Source organism: Cibotium barometz, chromosome 17 (genome assembly GCF_041138505.1).
Source record: "Cibotium barometz isolate CiBa-2024 chromosome 17, ASM4113850v1, whole genome shotgun sequence".
NCBI classification, from domain to species: domain Eukaryota; kingdom Viridiplantae; phylum Streptophyta; class Polypodiopsida; order Cyatheales; family Cibotiaceae; genus Cibotium; species Cibotium barometz.
The window spans coordinates 57,790,883-57,804,211 of record NC_141062.1 but is presented as its reverse complement, the minus strand read 5'-3'; the positions used below and the strand labels follow the sequence as shown (position 1 = coordinate 57,804,211).

The 13,329-nt window shown below is 41.4% G+C and overlaps 1 protein-coding gene across 5 annotated transcripts in view; it reads left to right on the top strand.

Moving 5' to 3' along the window:
* LOC147630225 (Tetratricopeptide repeat (TPR)-like superfamily protein) overlaps positions 1–11,795 on the top strand; it is a 154,496-nt gene extending 142,701 nt beyond the window's left edge. For 2 of the 5 annotated variants that reach the window (XM_086811867.1, XM_086811869.1), the window contains 2 exons: positions 10,980–11,039; positions 11,124–11,795. In XM_086811867.1, coding sequence (XP_086667993.1) covers positions 10,980–11,039; positions 11,124–11,183 — 120 coding nt within the window. In that variant the 3' untranslated portion in view covers positions 11,184–11,795. The remainder of the gene's footprint in view (positions 1–10,979; positions 11,040–11,123) is intronic. The other 3 variants (XM_086811868.1, XM_086811870.1, XR_015267798.1) reach the window with 2 other exon arrangements.
* Positions 11,796–13,329: the final 1,534 nt, after the last annotated feature.

Here is a 13,329-nt window from a genome sequence, read left to right as displayed (position 1 = left end):
GGCATCGAGCTCACCGCCCAACCATTGAGCCACTCAGGCTAACTCCCGAGCACAAGGGGATAGTAGCATCCGAGACATGGCTCTACATGCGAAGTCCTTAGCATCCCATACCACTAGTACATACCCATCTTATATAAGTATAGAGTAGTCTCAAGACCTGGAGTCCAGGTCTCAGGACCTCTCTCCCACAATGACTCATAATGTAATTCATATACGCCTCCTATAAACCAGGAGCGAAATATAGCACATGTCTCATAAAAGCTACGAACCCCCACTTAAGATGCCTAACCCCTACGCTACGGTCAACCTAACCTAAAGGTCTTAACCCTAGTTAGCCTTGAGACACAACATACTTTCCCCCTTCAGAATCATTGATGTCCTCAAACCGATGAATCCGGGGAAGTGACTCTTCAAACTATGCACTCGTCTCACCAATTCGGTCCCTTCACCAGTCTTGACTGGTGTTTCACACACTGACTGGAACCAAGGTGTGAACAGGGATTTTCCATAGAAAGCTGGAGCATTTATTGGCAAGTTTTGGCTTGAAAGATGCCTTCTGAGCAAAAGTAGCATTGGGTTTTTAGCGTATAAAATGACTTAGCATAACGTTTATAAGTTGGTGTGCTCACACATCATTAAAGATAGGCTGATCGGATTTAGCATAACGTTTATAAGTTGGTGTGTTCACACATCATTAAAGACAGGTTGGACTAATTATTATTTTGGGCATGTATATGTGGACAAAAGGCACCTAAAGCAAATTTGGCCAACAAACTTGGCAAAAGCATAAAACTGGTCCTTTTGGTACATTAGCTGCATTTGGCCAAAAAAAAAAAGGGGGAAGAAGCACAGCTATTCTTGGGCTAGTCGATTCCTTTAAAAGCAAGGGAAGGATGCGCAAGATGGGACAGGTGGCAGCAAATCTATCTTTTATGGTGGGCATCAGCACTCTTTTCCCTCTTTGGCCGTACAGCATCATCTTGTTTGCTTCCCTTGGAGTGTTGGCCGTACAGCAGCAATTTGCTTTCTCTTCTCTGAGCGCTGACTATACAGCAGTAGCCGCCTCTTTCCACTTGTTTCTTGAGTGCTGGCCATACAGAACAATAGGCTGCAGACCTTTTTCTTTTTCTCTGAACCCTACTGGCCGTATAGTACAACAGGAGATCTCTCTCTACTCGCCGACGTGCAGGCAGTCTGTACAGGTGGGCAGCAGTCTCTTCATTCCTTCTGTTTGCTGGCTGTACAACAGGGCAGCAGCGAGTGTTCTGAGGGCTGGTCGTACAGTTCAGCAACAATATGCTCTTCCTCTCCTGACTGGTGGCCATATAGTACATCGTTTTGGTGTGTGCTCTCTTTTGGGTGCCGGTCGTACAGCAGGTTTCTCGCTCTCTTCATCACTCCCTCCTGGCGGCGCTTTTTGGGGCTGCTTTTGGGAGGAATCAGGGACAGTTTTGAGAGCTTTTTTGGGGCTGTTTTGGAGGAATCGGGGACTGATTTGCGAGCTTCTCTGGGGCTGATTTAAGGCTCCATTTTGGGGGCTGTTTTGGCACGGAATTCGGTGTTGGATTTGGCACCGTACCAGGCTGTTGTTTTGCACTGGTTTATGGTGCTGATTGGTACCCAAGTCTTTGAGCAAGTGTTCGCTGAGTTTTGTGGAAAATCCGGTGCAGGACTACACCCGCACCTTGGTCTGTTTGTATTAGTTTATTCATTGGAACAAAGAAGTCCCTATGGGGGACCGGCCGTTCCGGCTCAATGCTGTGTTCTTTTTGGTGTCGTTTATGGTTATTCCGTTGCACCCTAAAGATTGTTTCAATACTGTGCTGTCTGTTAGTGTCTCGAGTGTTCCGGGGTTTGTTCTCATAGGTTTGGTTTGGTTTGATTGGTATCCGAGCGCAACCTCTTGCCTATTCTAGCTAGACAGACGATCCTATGGCTATGGACAGGACCCAAAGCCTCAAGGAACACAAGGAGAGGATTAGACTCGAGTGTCGGCACCAGTTTTCTTCACATACAATGTGCTTTCAGCTGGACTATTCACATAACCTTGGCTGGTTAGATGAGCATGTATTTTATCATACCAAGCTCTTGGAGCTTGCTTTAACCCATACAATGCTTTGTGTAGCTTGCATACTTTATGTTCCTCACCAGGAACTACAAAACCAATGGGCTAATTTACATATACTTCCTCCTGTAAATCCCCATTTAAGAATGCAATTTTAATGTCTAATTGATGCACGTTCCATCCTTTATGTGCAGCCAATGCAATCACTGATCTTATTGTAGTCATTCTCGAAGTAGGAGCAAAAGTCTCCTCATAATCTATTCCCTTTAGCCACAAGTCTTACTTTGTACCTGTCAATAGTACAACAGACTTCCTTTAGACTTTGTATACCCACTTTGTTCCAATAGCATGCTTGCCTTTCGGCAATTCCACAAAATCCCAAGTATTATTCTTATGTGCTTCTTCATAAGAAGAAGGCTCTTTTGAATCAAAGAGACCACCCATGGCTAATGAAGACTCCCCATGATGCATATTCAATGCATGGTTGGAACTAGCCCTTGTTCTACGTTTTGGAGCTACAAGTTTGCTTTCTTGCAAAGTTTTCAGAGCAACCATCTTGGCACTGACTTGGCTGTGTCTATGGTTGTTTTCTCTTCCCTGACAAGATCTTCCACTTCTTCCATAGAAGGTGGCTGAATGGCTAGCTGTTCCACATGTTCTACATGAGGATTTTCTTGTGTAGGGGCTGGCTGATCTGAATCCCTGCTCATTGCAATGGGTAATTGTCCATCAAACATGTCATGTATGCCTATATCATTACTTTTATACAAGCTGTACATGGGCTGTACTGAATTTTCAGCAAATACCACATCTCTACTGACAAAAATCCTGCGTGTTGTTGGATTATAAAGACAGTATCCTTTGCTCTCATTATTGTAGCCCACAAAAATGCATTTCATTGCTTTGTTATCTAGCTTTGTTCAGAGTTGTTCTGGCACATGTGCATATGCCAAACACCCAAATGTACGCATATAATCCACTGTTGGCTTTCGGCTATACCAAGCCTCAAATGGTGTTATAGTTTTCAAAGCTTGTTCAAAAATAATGTGTGTGAGTTACACATTATTTTCTCACACAGAAATGAGAGAGAGAGAGAGAGAGAGAGAGAGAGAGAGAGAGAGAGAGCCAAAAGTGTGGTAGCCACAAAATGCAAGTCAACTCTTGCATTTGTGTCACATCCATATAATATAGAAGTACAAAATATTATATGTAGATTGTCCTTTCACACTTGATATCCAAGGGGAAAAAACACATGGAAAAAAGTGCCCTTGGTTAAGCCCTGTTCACACATAGCACTACCAGAAGTGAGCACAACATGGAGATCTCGGGATACATACAAGTACACAAGTCGCATCATGCATGCTATGGGTATCCTCCTACCGCCTAGTAGTAGAGACTAGCAGAGCCGATAATATCCCACAAGAGGAGAGGATATGCGGAGTATGCACCACTGGAGCGGTATAGGTTTAGCTATCTGGCTTACTAGGAGATAAGGGGGAGATTCCATTACCTTTTCCGAGAGAGATTCGAGCCACTCACACAAGTGATAGATACAATATGAGATTAGAGATGTCTGGTCATATACTTGATGGAGACCAAACGACACAGGGATATAGTGTTGAGGTAGCATGCTCAGAGTGAAGGCGTCTTACAGATCTTACAGATTAGTAGTGCTATGTGTGAACATGGGCTTACCAGGGCCCATTGAATATTTCCCCCTGGTCATCTAGTGTGAAAGGACACTACACTTTATATCTTGTACTTGTACTTCATTTTCTAATCACTTAATATGCGTGCAAGTACTTCTCCCACTCCTACTCCCAGTCGTGTTGCTTCTTGTGAGTGTGTGCTATCCATATCCTAACTTTAGCATCCAAGAGGGCCAACATTTGGTATCAAAGCTTCTGAATCTGCTCATTTTAGGGTTTCAGTAGTTTTAGGGTTTTTCAACCCATTTTAGGTTTTTTTTTCTGAATCTGACCAAACCCTTCTTACAGGGAACTCATCAGACCATTCCAAATCTGATTTTGCTAGCATTTTCAAAAAATCCTAATTTTTAAGTTGCACGACCAGTCCGTACATTAGTACGACCAACCCTAAAATCAGATCTTACTTCACATGTGTGTTTGCCTCTCTCTACTGCATCTATCAGTACAACTCTGAATTGATTTGGACCAATCCATACAGTCCGTACAGTACCTATTGTACCTGAATATACAGTATTTGCCTTGTTGTGCATAGGTAATTTGTAAAATTTGGGGCTTTTTGACAATTTTTGCTTAATTGTGAAATTGAAGCTGTAGGATAAAATTTGGGGGTTTTTAGATTTTTGTGCAATTAGCGCACATTACAGCCCAATTGCATATAGAAATTTGGGGCTTTTCTGTTTAGGAGCACCATTGCCACCCCTTTACAGGTTTTTGGCACAGATTTGTTGTATATAGTCAATTTGCACACATTTTCTGGATAATTCATTTGCACAGGATCAGCTGAGTTGCCTAGCACAGCACATTGGTGCCTTTGGGATTTGCCTTCAGAAAGTGTTTGCTCTTTCAGGAGAAGTATTTTGCAGGTTGTTAGTTTGTGCATTCAGTCACTATGGCACAAAATGCAACTGATGTATTTGTTGTACTCACTCAGGAGGATAAGTTGGATGGCACAAACTATTCACTTTGGAGCTTTATGGTCAAAAATCTGCTTGTGGCTAAAAGCGTGTGGGGTTATGTGAGTGAGGATGAACCTCGTTCTGCAGACATTACACCTGCCACTCCGGAGAAGAAAAGGTGGGATGCATGTGATGCCCAAGCCATGGCAGTGATCTCTTGATCAGTGAAGAGATCAATTATGCCACACATTCGGTCATGTAAAACATCACAGCGTGCATGGGAAGTCTTGGAGACCATGTATCAAGCCAAGAATGAGGCCAGAGTTGCCTTTTTGAAGAAAGAGCTTGAAAACTTGGGCATCACAGTATGGCTAATTATCTAACTAAGATCCAGAATCTTAGAGAGCAATTGCTCAATATAGATGAAGTTGTACGTGAAAAAGAACTTGTATCCAAAACATTGAATTCATTGCTAGAGTTGTACCTCAACCTCCACACTTCTCTCACCTTGTCATTGAGGGGCAACCCTCAACCCCTATTGTTTGAGGAGTTGGTTGGTCTACTATTACAAGAGGAAAAAACACGGAAGAATAAGTCTTCCATGGCACATGGCAATGATCAAGCTTTAGTTGCCCATGATAAGGACAAGGGAAAAGCAAAGAGTGGCTATCAATCCAAGGCTAATTCTAGACAGCCATCAAACAAAGGCAAAACTGATGCAGATCAGCCCAAGAAGGGCAAGTGTCACTACTGCAAGAAACCATGGCACCACATTAGTGAGTGCAGGAAGAGACAGGCTAAAGAGAAGAAAAAGAAATTAGGTTTGTTGCTGGACTCTTCCAATATGCCTGCAGCAAAGGCTTAGGATTCAGCTCACTTTGTGTAAGATGATTGGACATTCTTGGTATGTAGTTATGATGTGTATCTCAATGTGAATGAGAAACAAGTCATTTGGTACTTTGACAGTGGGGCTTGTCGACACATTACATCAAAGAAGGATTTGTTCATGTCATTGAGGACTGCCCCAAAAGGGAAGAAGGTCACATGTGCAAACAATTCTTCATATCCAGTACAAGGCATTGGTGCAATTATGTTCACAGTTGCAGATGGTTCAGACCTATGCATTTCAGATGTGTTGTATGTGCTTGGAATCAAGAAGAATTTGTTGTTCGTCTCCTCTTTTGCTCAAAGAGGCTATGCTGTGAACTTTGAGGATGACAAATGCACAGTGAGAAATAGAGAGGAAGACTATGCTATGGTCACTTCTGGCACATTGTACCAAGGCTTGTATCATTTGGATGCATATGAGAAGAATGGACAAGATGCATGCTTGGCCACCCCTTAAACTTCTGCCATGCAAGAGGTAGAGTAATGGCATGCCAAGTTTGGGCATGTAAATTTTGGGAGTTTGATGTTGCTCCAAAGGCATAAAATGGTGCACAGTATGCCACATGTTGAGCTGCCACCCAAACATTTATGTGAAGGGTGCATTTTGGGCAAGATGCACAAAAATGCCTTCCCCAAGGATGGATCTGCAAGGGCTGTCCGGAAATTACAGCTCATGTGTGTGGCCCCATGGGGACACCATCATTTGGGAAGCATCTATACTTTGTAACATTTATTGATAACTATTCGAGATTTGCTTGGGTTTATTCTTTAAGGGCAAAGTCTGAAGTCTTCATGTGTTTTCAGCATTTTGTTGCTAAAGCTGAAAATGAGATAGGTTGCAAAGTGCAAACCCTCCACTCGGATCAAGGGAAGGGAATACATGTCAGATGCATTTAAAGCATATTTGGCAAAAAGAGGCATAAAGCATCAATGTACTTTACCTTACACAACATAGCAAAATGGTGTAGCAGAAAGGAAGAACAGGACATCGATGGGGACGGCAAGATGTATGGTTAAAAGGGCAAGAATTTGCCTCACAAATTCTAGATAAAGGCAATTATGTGTGCTACACATGTTTTGAATAGGTGCCCTACCAAGGCTTTGAAGACCATCACTCCTTTTGAGGCCTAGTATGATAGGAAACCTATGGTTGACTATCTCAGAATCTTTGGTTGCCTTGCATATGCTCATGTGCCTTCATAGCTTAGAGGCAAGTTAGATGACAAGGCAGTCAAATGCATATTTGTGGGCTACAGCAGTGGTAGTAAGAGATACCGTCTCTACAATCCATGCAATCAAAGGATTTTTGAAAGTAGAGATGTATTTGTTGAAAATTCAGCACAATCACTTGGAGAGTTTAGCAAACACTTTGAAAATGGTCCACAGGATACGTTTGAGGAGCTGATTCCACCGGGCATAGATGGAACATCAGAGCAACTGCAATAAATGCATATTAGACAGCCTATGGGTACTGAAAACCAGCCCCCAAATCAGTTCCACCGGGCATAGATGGAACATCAGAGCAACTGCAATAAATGCATATTAGACAGCCTATGGGTACTGAAAACCAGCCCCCAAATCAGCCTATTACTCCTCATGTTGTACAAGAAGCTGTTCAGGAAGAGTGGACAGCCATGAAAGAAGCTAGAACAGCACCTCGTTGGCTGGTTCGTACTTTGCAAGAGAGCAAAATTTCAGCTCCTCTACTTGGGAGGACACGGGTTGGCTCTAGAAGTGCTCAAGAAAAGGCAAATGAGTACTAATTGTGATGAAGATGAGCCATATTCATTTGAAGAGGCTCGAGAGAATGAGCATTGGATGGAAGCCATGCAATCAGAGATGGATGCTATCCATAAGAACAACACTTAGGATTTGGTTGACTTGCCTCCAGGCAAGAAACCCATTGGCACAAAATGGGTGTACAAAGTCAAACGGAAATTTGATGGTACTATTGACAGGTACAAGGGGCCAAAGGTTATGCCCAACAAAAAGGCATAGACTATTAGATGTGTTGTTGCATTGGCTGCCCATCATGGATGAAAAGTGCATCAATTGGATTTAAAATAAGCTTTTCTTAATGGGGACTTGGAGGAAGAAGTTTATGTAAGTCAACCTATTGGATTTGTGATGCATGGTCAAGAAGGCAAAGTGTGCAAGCTCCGCAAAGCTCTTTATGGTCTCAAACAAGCTCCCAAAGCTTGGTATGAGAAAATTCATGCATACTTGACCAACCAAGGATTCAACTATAGTCCAATTGAGAGCACCCTCTATGTCAAAGAGAATCATGGTATTTTGATTATGCTCATACTCTACGTGGATGACATGCTTTTCACTAGAAATAATGAGGGTGCAATTTCAGCTTTCAAAGATACATTAAAGACCTTATTTGAAATGTCAGATTTGGATTTATTCACTATTACTTGGGCATACAATTTGTGCATATGGATAAAGGAATTTTTATGCTTCAATCCACATACATACAAAAACTCCTGCATAAGTTTGGCTTCTAGGATTGTAAGCCTATTTCTATACCTGTAGAACCCGGGCTCAAATTGAGCATGTGTGATGTAGGAGAGCCTTATGACATGAGCCTATATAGCCAAGCAGTGGGTTGCCTCATATATTTGTGCAATACACGCCCAGATATTCGGTTTGGTGTATCCCAGTCAAGCAAATTCATGCACAGCCTAGGGACAAAGCATTAGCAAGCTGTGAAACGCATTTTCGCTATCTTCAAGGCACCTTGGATCTTGGATTGTTCTATCCATGCATACAGTGATTCAGATTGGGCTAGTGATTATGACACTTGGCAATCTACCAGTGGGAATTGTATTTTTATGGGCAGTTCATGCATATCATGGTTAAGTAAAAAGCAACCTTCACTACTACGATAGATTGTGTATGGCTAAGAAGGTTACTTGCAGATCTTCATGAGTGTCAGGAGACACCCACCACCATACTCACTGATGATCAAAGCGCTATGGCCGTGGCATGGAATCCAGTTTTCCATGCTCATACCAAGCACATAGAGATACATTATCACTATGTCTGGGAGAGGCTTCATGCAGGGGAGATCACTTTGACCTACTACCCTACACAGGTCAATGTTGTAGATATGTTTACCAAGGCATTGCCTCGAGAGAAGTTTAAAGCTTTCCGCAAAGCTTTAGGCTTACTCTTCTACAGGTTCTACAGGGAGTGATCTGCTGCCTCGTACAGGTTCACAACATCACTAAGGGGGGATTTGAAGGCTTCTTACAAATCTTACAATTTAGTAGTGCTATCTGTGAACATGGGCTTACCAGGGACACTTTTTTCCATTGGGTTTTTTTCCCTGGACATCTAGTGTGAAAGGACACTACCCTTTATATCTTGTACTTGTACTTCATTTTCTAATCACTTAATATACGTGCAAGTACTTCTCCCACTCCTGCTCCCATTCGTGTATGGCTAAGAAGGTTACTTGCAGATCTTCACGAGTATCAGCAGACACCCACCACCATACTCACTGACAATCAAAGTGCTATGGCCATGGCATGGAATCCAGTTTTCCATGTTCATACCAAGCACATAGAGATACATTATCACTATGTCTGGGAGAGGCTTCATGCAAGGGAGATCACTTTGACCTACTACCCTATACAGGACAATGTTGCAAATATGTTTACCAAGGCATTGCCTCAGGAGAAGTTTGAAGCTTTCCGCAAAGCTTTAGGCTTACTCTTCTACAGGTTCTACAGGGAGTGATGTGCTACCTTGTACAGGTTCACAACATCACTAAGGGGGGATTTGAAGGCTTCTTACAAATCTTACAATTTAGTAGTGCTATGTGTAAACATGTGCTTACCAAGGGCACTTTTTTCCGTTGGGTTTTTTTCCCTAGACATCTAGTGTGAAAGGACACTACACTTTATATCTTGTACTTGTACTTCATTTTCTAATCACTTAATATACGTGCAAGTACTTCTCCCACTCCTGCTCCCATTCGTGTTGCTTCCTGTGAGTGTGTGTGCGCCTCATTGCTATCCATACCCTAACTCTAGCATCTAAGAGGGACAACACAGAGACAAGCTCAGCCTCGATAGGACACCTCCCAAAGAGCCATCATAGATTTCTTTGTGACACACCACATCAGAGTCCATCACCCATACTAGTGCCTCTGCTCCAACTTCAAAAAACACTACCCGTACTCGCTCTCCAGCTCCCAGTCCCAAAGGAGCTCCCAGTCCCAAAGGAGTTCGTATAGCAAGAGAGCCCAATCCATTCTACAAGCCCTTGGCTAAGAGCATCGAGACCCTCCACCACATAGAGACAGATCCGGTAGGTTCTTTGTCGACATGACACCATCCCGTCACAAAGGTCTAACCCTCTTACTACCTTGAGATTGGTGCACACACACATGTATTTTTTCCATTTCCTTTTCAGTTCTTCCATGGCTCGAGCGTATCCATGGTACCTTTGTATTACTTATGGTCTCATAGACCCTTGGGGTCTTCCGTAGATGTTAATATAACTCTCTCTCTCTCTCTCTCTCTCTCTCTCTCTCTCTCTCTATATATATATATATATATATATATATATGTATGTATGTATGTATGTATGTATGTATGTATATGTGTGTGTGTCTGTGTGCATACATACATATATATATATACATATTGTATATATATGTGTGTGTCTATGTGCATATACATATATATATATACATATATATATATATATATACATATATACATATATAGATATACACATATATATACATACATATACACACACACACACACACATATATATATATATATGTGTGTGTGTGTGTATGTTTTAATGGGCTAGTTTTCTTGATTGGTAAGTCACAACTTGCTGCATTTCTTGTTTTAGTAGCCTTCGCAAACTGGCACTCATGGTCCATTCTTTCACAAAGAAAACTTCCCACACCTGCACCTACGCGGGATCTGTATACTTACGGCAATAAAGGTGCAAAGTTGTCACGCCCTCTGCTAATGAGCTGCTATCACAACCTGAGCATAAGAAACCATATCTTTTTCTTGTGAAACTGCATCGTCTCACCAAGATGACCTTAAGATTATCCGGAATGAGTGTGTGCGATGACCTCGAGATTATCCGAAATGAGTGTGTGCTGTATTTTTGGACATAAGAAATGAACTGCTGATTCCTGGGACATGGAGCAGACTGTCAACAACATTTATGAAGTTTGCTGTGTACAACTGTCTTCAAGTGCTCAGTGCAAAAAGCATGGATGCATGGTTTTTTGGAGGTGACTCAGTAAGGATGTAAGTGGATACTTCAGAAAATGAATAGAAGGTGTCTCTAGTCATGGAGGCTAGAAATATATATGGTTTATGCTTTATGGCAGTGTGTGTGCGCCTTCTCAGACCTGATTTTAAGGGGTGTGCGTCTTAGCAGGCTATCCTATTGAAAGACCAAGGCCAGAAAGGAGAAGCCGAACGCATGTTTATACAGGTGAAGCATGCTTTCCTGGAATCGACTCAAATATAACACAACTTTACTCTTCTCTCTTGATGTGATGACCTTTTGTGTGCGCAGGCACGGTATTTTGCCTCAGAGAAACTAAAGCCGTTTGTAGATCGGTACTCTAAGCAGTAATGTATTATATATGATTCAGAACCATCACAAAGGAGGGGAGAGAGAGAGTGTGTGTGAGTGAGGTGAGAAGTATCCGAACACTTCTCCTTAAAGTTTTAATTGGTCATAACAAGCTTCCACGAGGTGGCTGGTGAAACTTCTCGGAAACACTACCGGTGGTAAAATCTACAAAGGTATAACACATTGAGATATTTCATATTTCATAAAACTAGTGAGCTGACCCATGTTTCCCAAGTATATAATTTTCAGCTTGATCTTTTTTAAATTCTTAGAAGAATAGGAGCGTACCTCTCCTCAAACCTCGGAATTGCCTCTTGAACTTCCAAATTCTTCCACGTGGAAGCTTCATAAAACTCTTCTTTTATATAATATATTGAAGACATCTCAAAGGGCACTCCGTGGATCTACCCAATACATTAGGGAGAAGGTAAGGTACCATAATCCCTCTCCCTTAAATCCGTATAATCATTTGAAATATCTATATGGAGAGTCTATTGGTCAAACTCATTACCAATTGTACATATCATTCATCTATTTGGTACTAACATGTTTAGAATATTTTGTGTTCACATTGAAGTTAATTACTCAACTACAAACCAAAATTTGAAAACATACAAGTTAGCTTCTCTCAGTAAGTACCTTAGCATAACACTTTTTTCAATAGAGGAGACCCATAAGTAAGGTCCAAGTATTGGTTGGGAAATATATTTTCCTTTCCCATGTATTCACAATCTTGATATTCTAATGAATGTTTTCCTCATGAAGTTAAAAGCCACACAAAAAAGGGTACTCACATCAGTTAATGGAAGATCTTTCATCGAGAAGATTCCTTTTGTCTGGCTCAAACACCCTCATAGAAAACAACTTTTCCTTAGTTGACCTTGGATGCGGGCTTTGAAAGTTATAAAGCCTACTTTTTTACGAGTCTTAGATAAACTTTTGGTGGGTATTTTATCGTTGTAAAGATACAAGGAATGACACATGAATTTTGAAGATACTACAACATTTGTAAAGCTCTTTTTATTTTGCAAGCAAAATTGTTATGTGGATGTACTTCTTATTTACTTTATATGAATATTGCTTTTGTGCACACACAATACAAGCTTTTATATACGTGATTTCTCCTCTCCAAAGTGTGCACAACCCATCATTCAACAAGGGGAGGTAGCTATGTCCACCTACCATAGGTAAAAGGGGTTATCCTTAGCTCAATTGCATTGTGCAAGACTTGGTTGATACTCCTACCACTTTGTAAGTTAGGGTAGGGTTCAATTACAATCTCACTTTACTGCACTTTTTCCTTACTTTACTAGTCCTTTTATAGTCGCGAGGTACAACAAGGTTTGATCATGATCTCACTATCCTTGTTAGGTATTCTAATATTCCAAGGTTTGTAAACAATTGCCACGCTACAAGGTCCTATTAAAACATTGGTTCTTGAATGATGAAGAGGTGTGATGTGCAACGTGGAAGTAAAAGATTTTAAAGCAATCTTACGATGGCAGTTGAATCTGATTACAGATAAGGCTAGGGAGAAAATAATTTTTAGCCTATCACCAATAAGATGGCTCTATTGGGCTAGGTTGCTTCACGCCAGTCTTGACTGTGATGTCTTCTTCATTCAAGCAAAATTGAGTTTCTGTAAAAGTGCCTACATTAGAATTCAAAGAAACACAATGCTGATGATGACAATGGTGATGGTAGTGGTAGTGATGTAGATGGTGATGCTCAAGAAATAATTCTCTATCAGGCCTTAGGCAATCCCATCTTCGCGAAGGCCATATTTGCAAATCGCACCACATGTTTTTTAAAATTTTAAATTTAAATTCAAAATTCAAATCATTGATGAAAAGCCCAAATTTTCAAAAAACCCCGAAGATTCCTTTGGGTGCCATGCGTCACATCCTTAAGAGATATACAGATATAGATGGTATCGGGGCATAGCATGCTTTTGGGTCAATGCATGAGTTGTTATGTGTGTTAGTTTGAAGCCTTGCCTTTCTTGCATGTGCATAAAATCTTGCTATGGATGTTTGTGTGATTTCATGTGTTACATGGCGTCCATTGTGTGGTAAGTGATTGCAGTCTCTCATAAGTATATTCTCGTGTAGAACCTCTCTAGGAAGCTACCATGAAGATGACACCT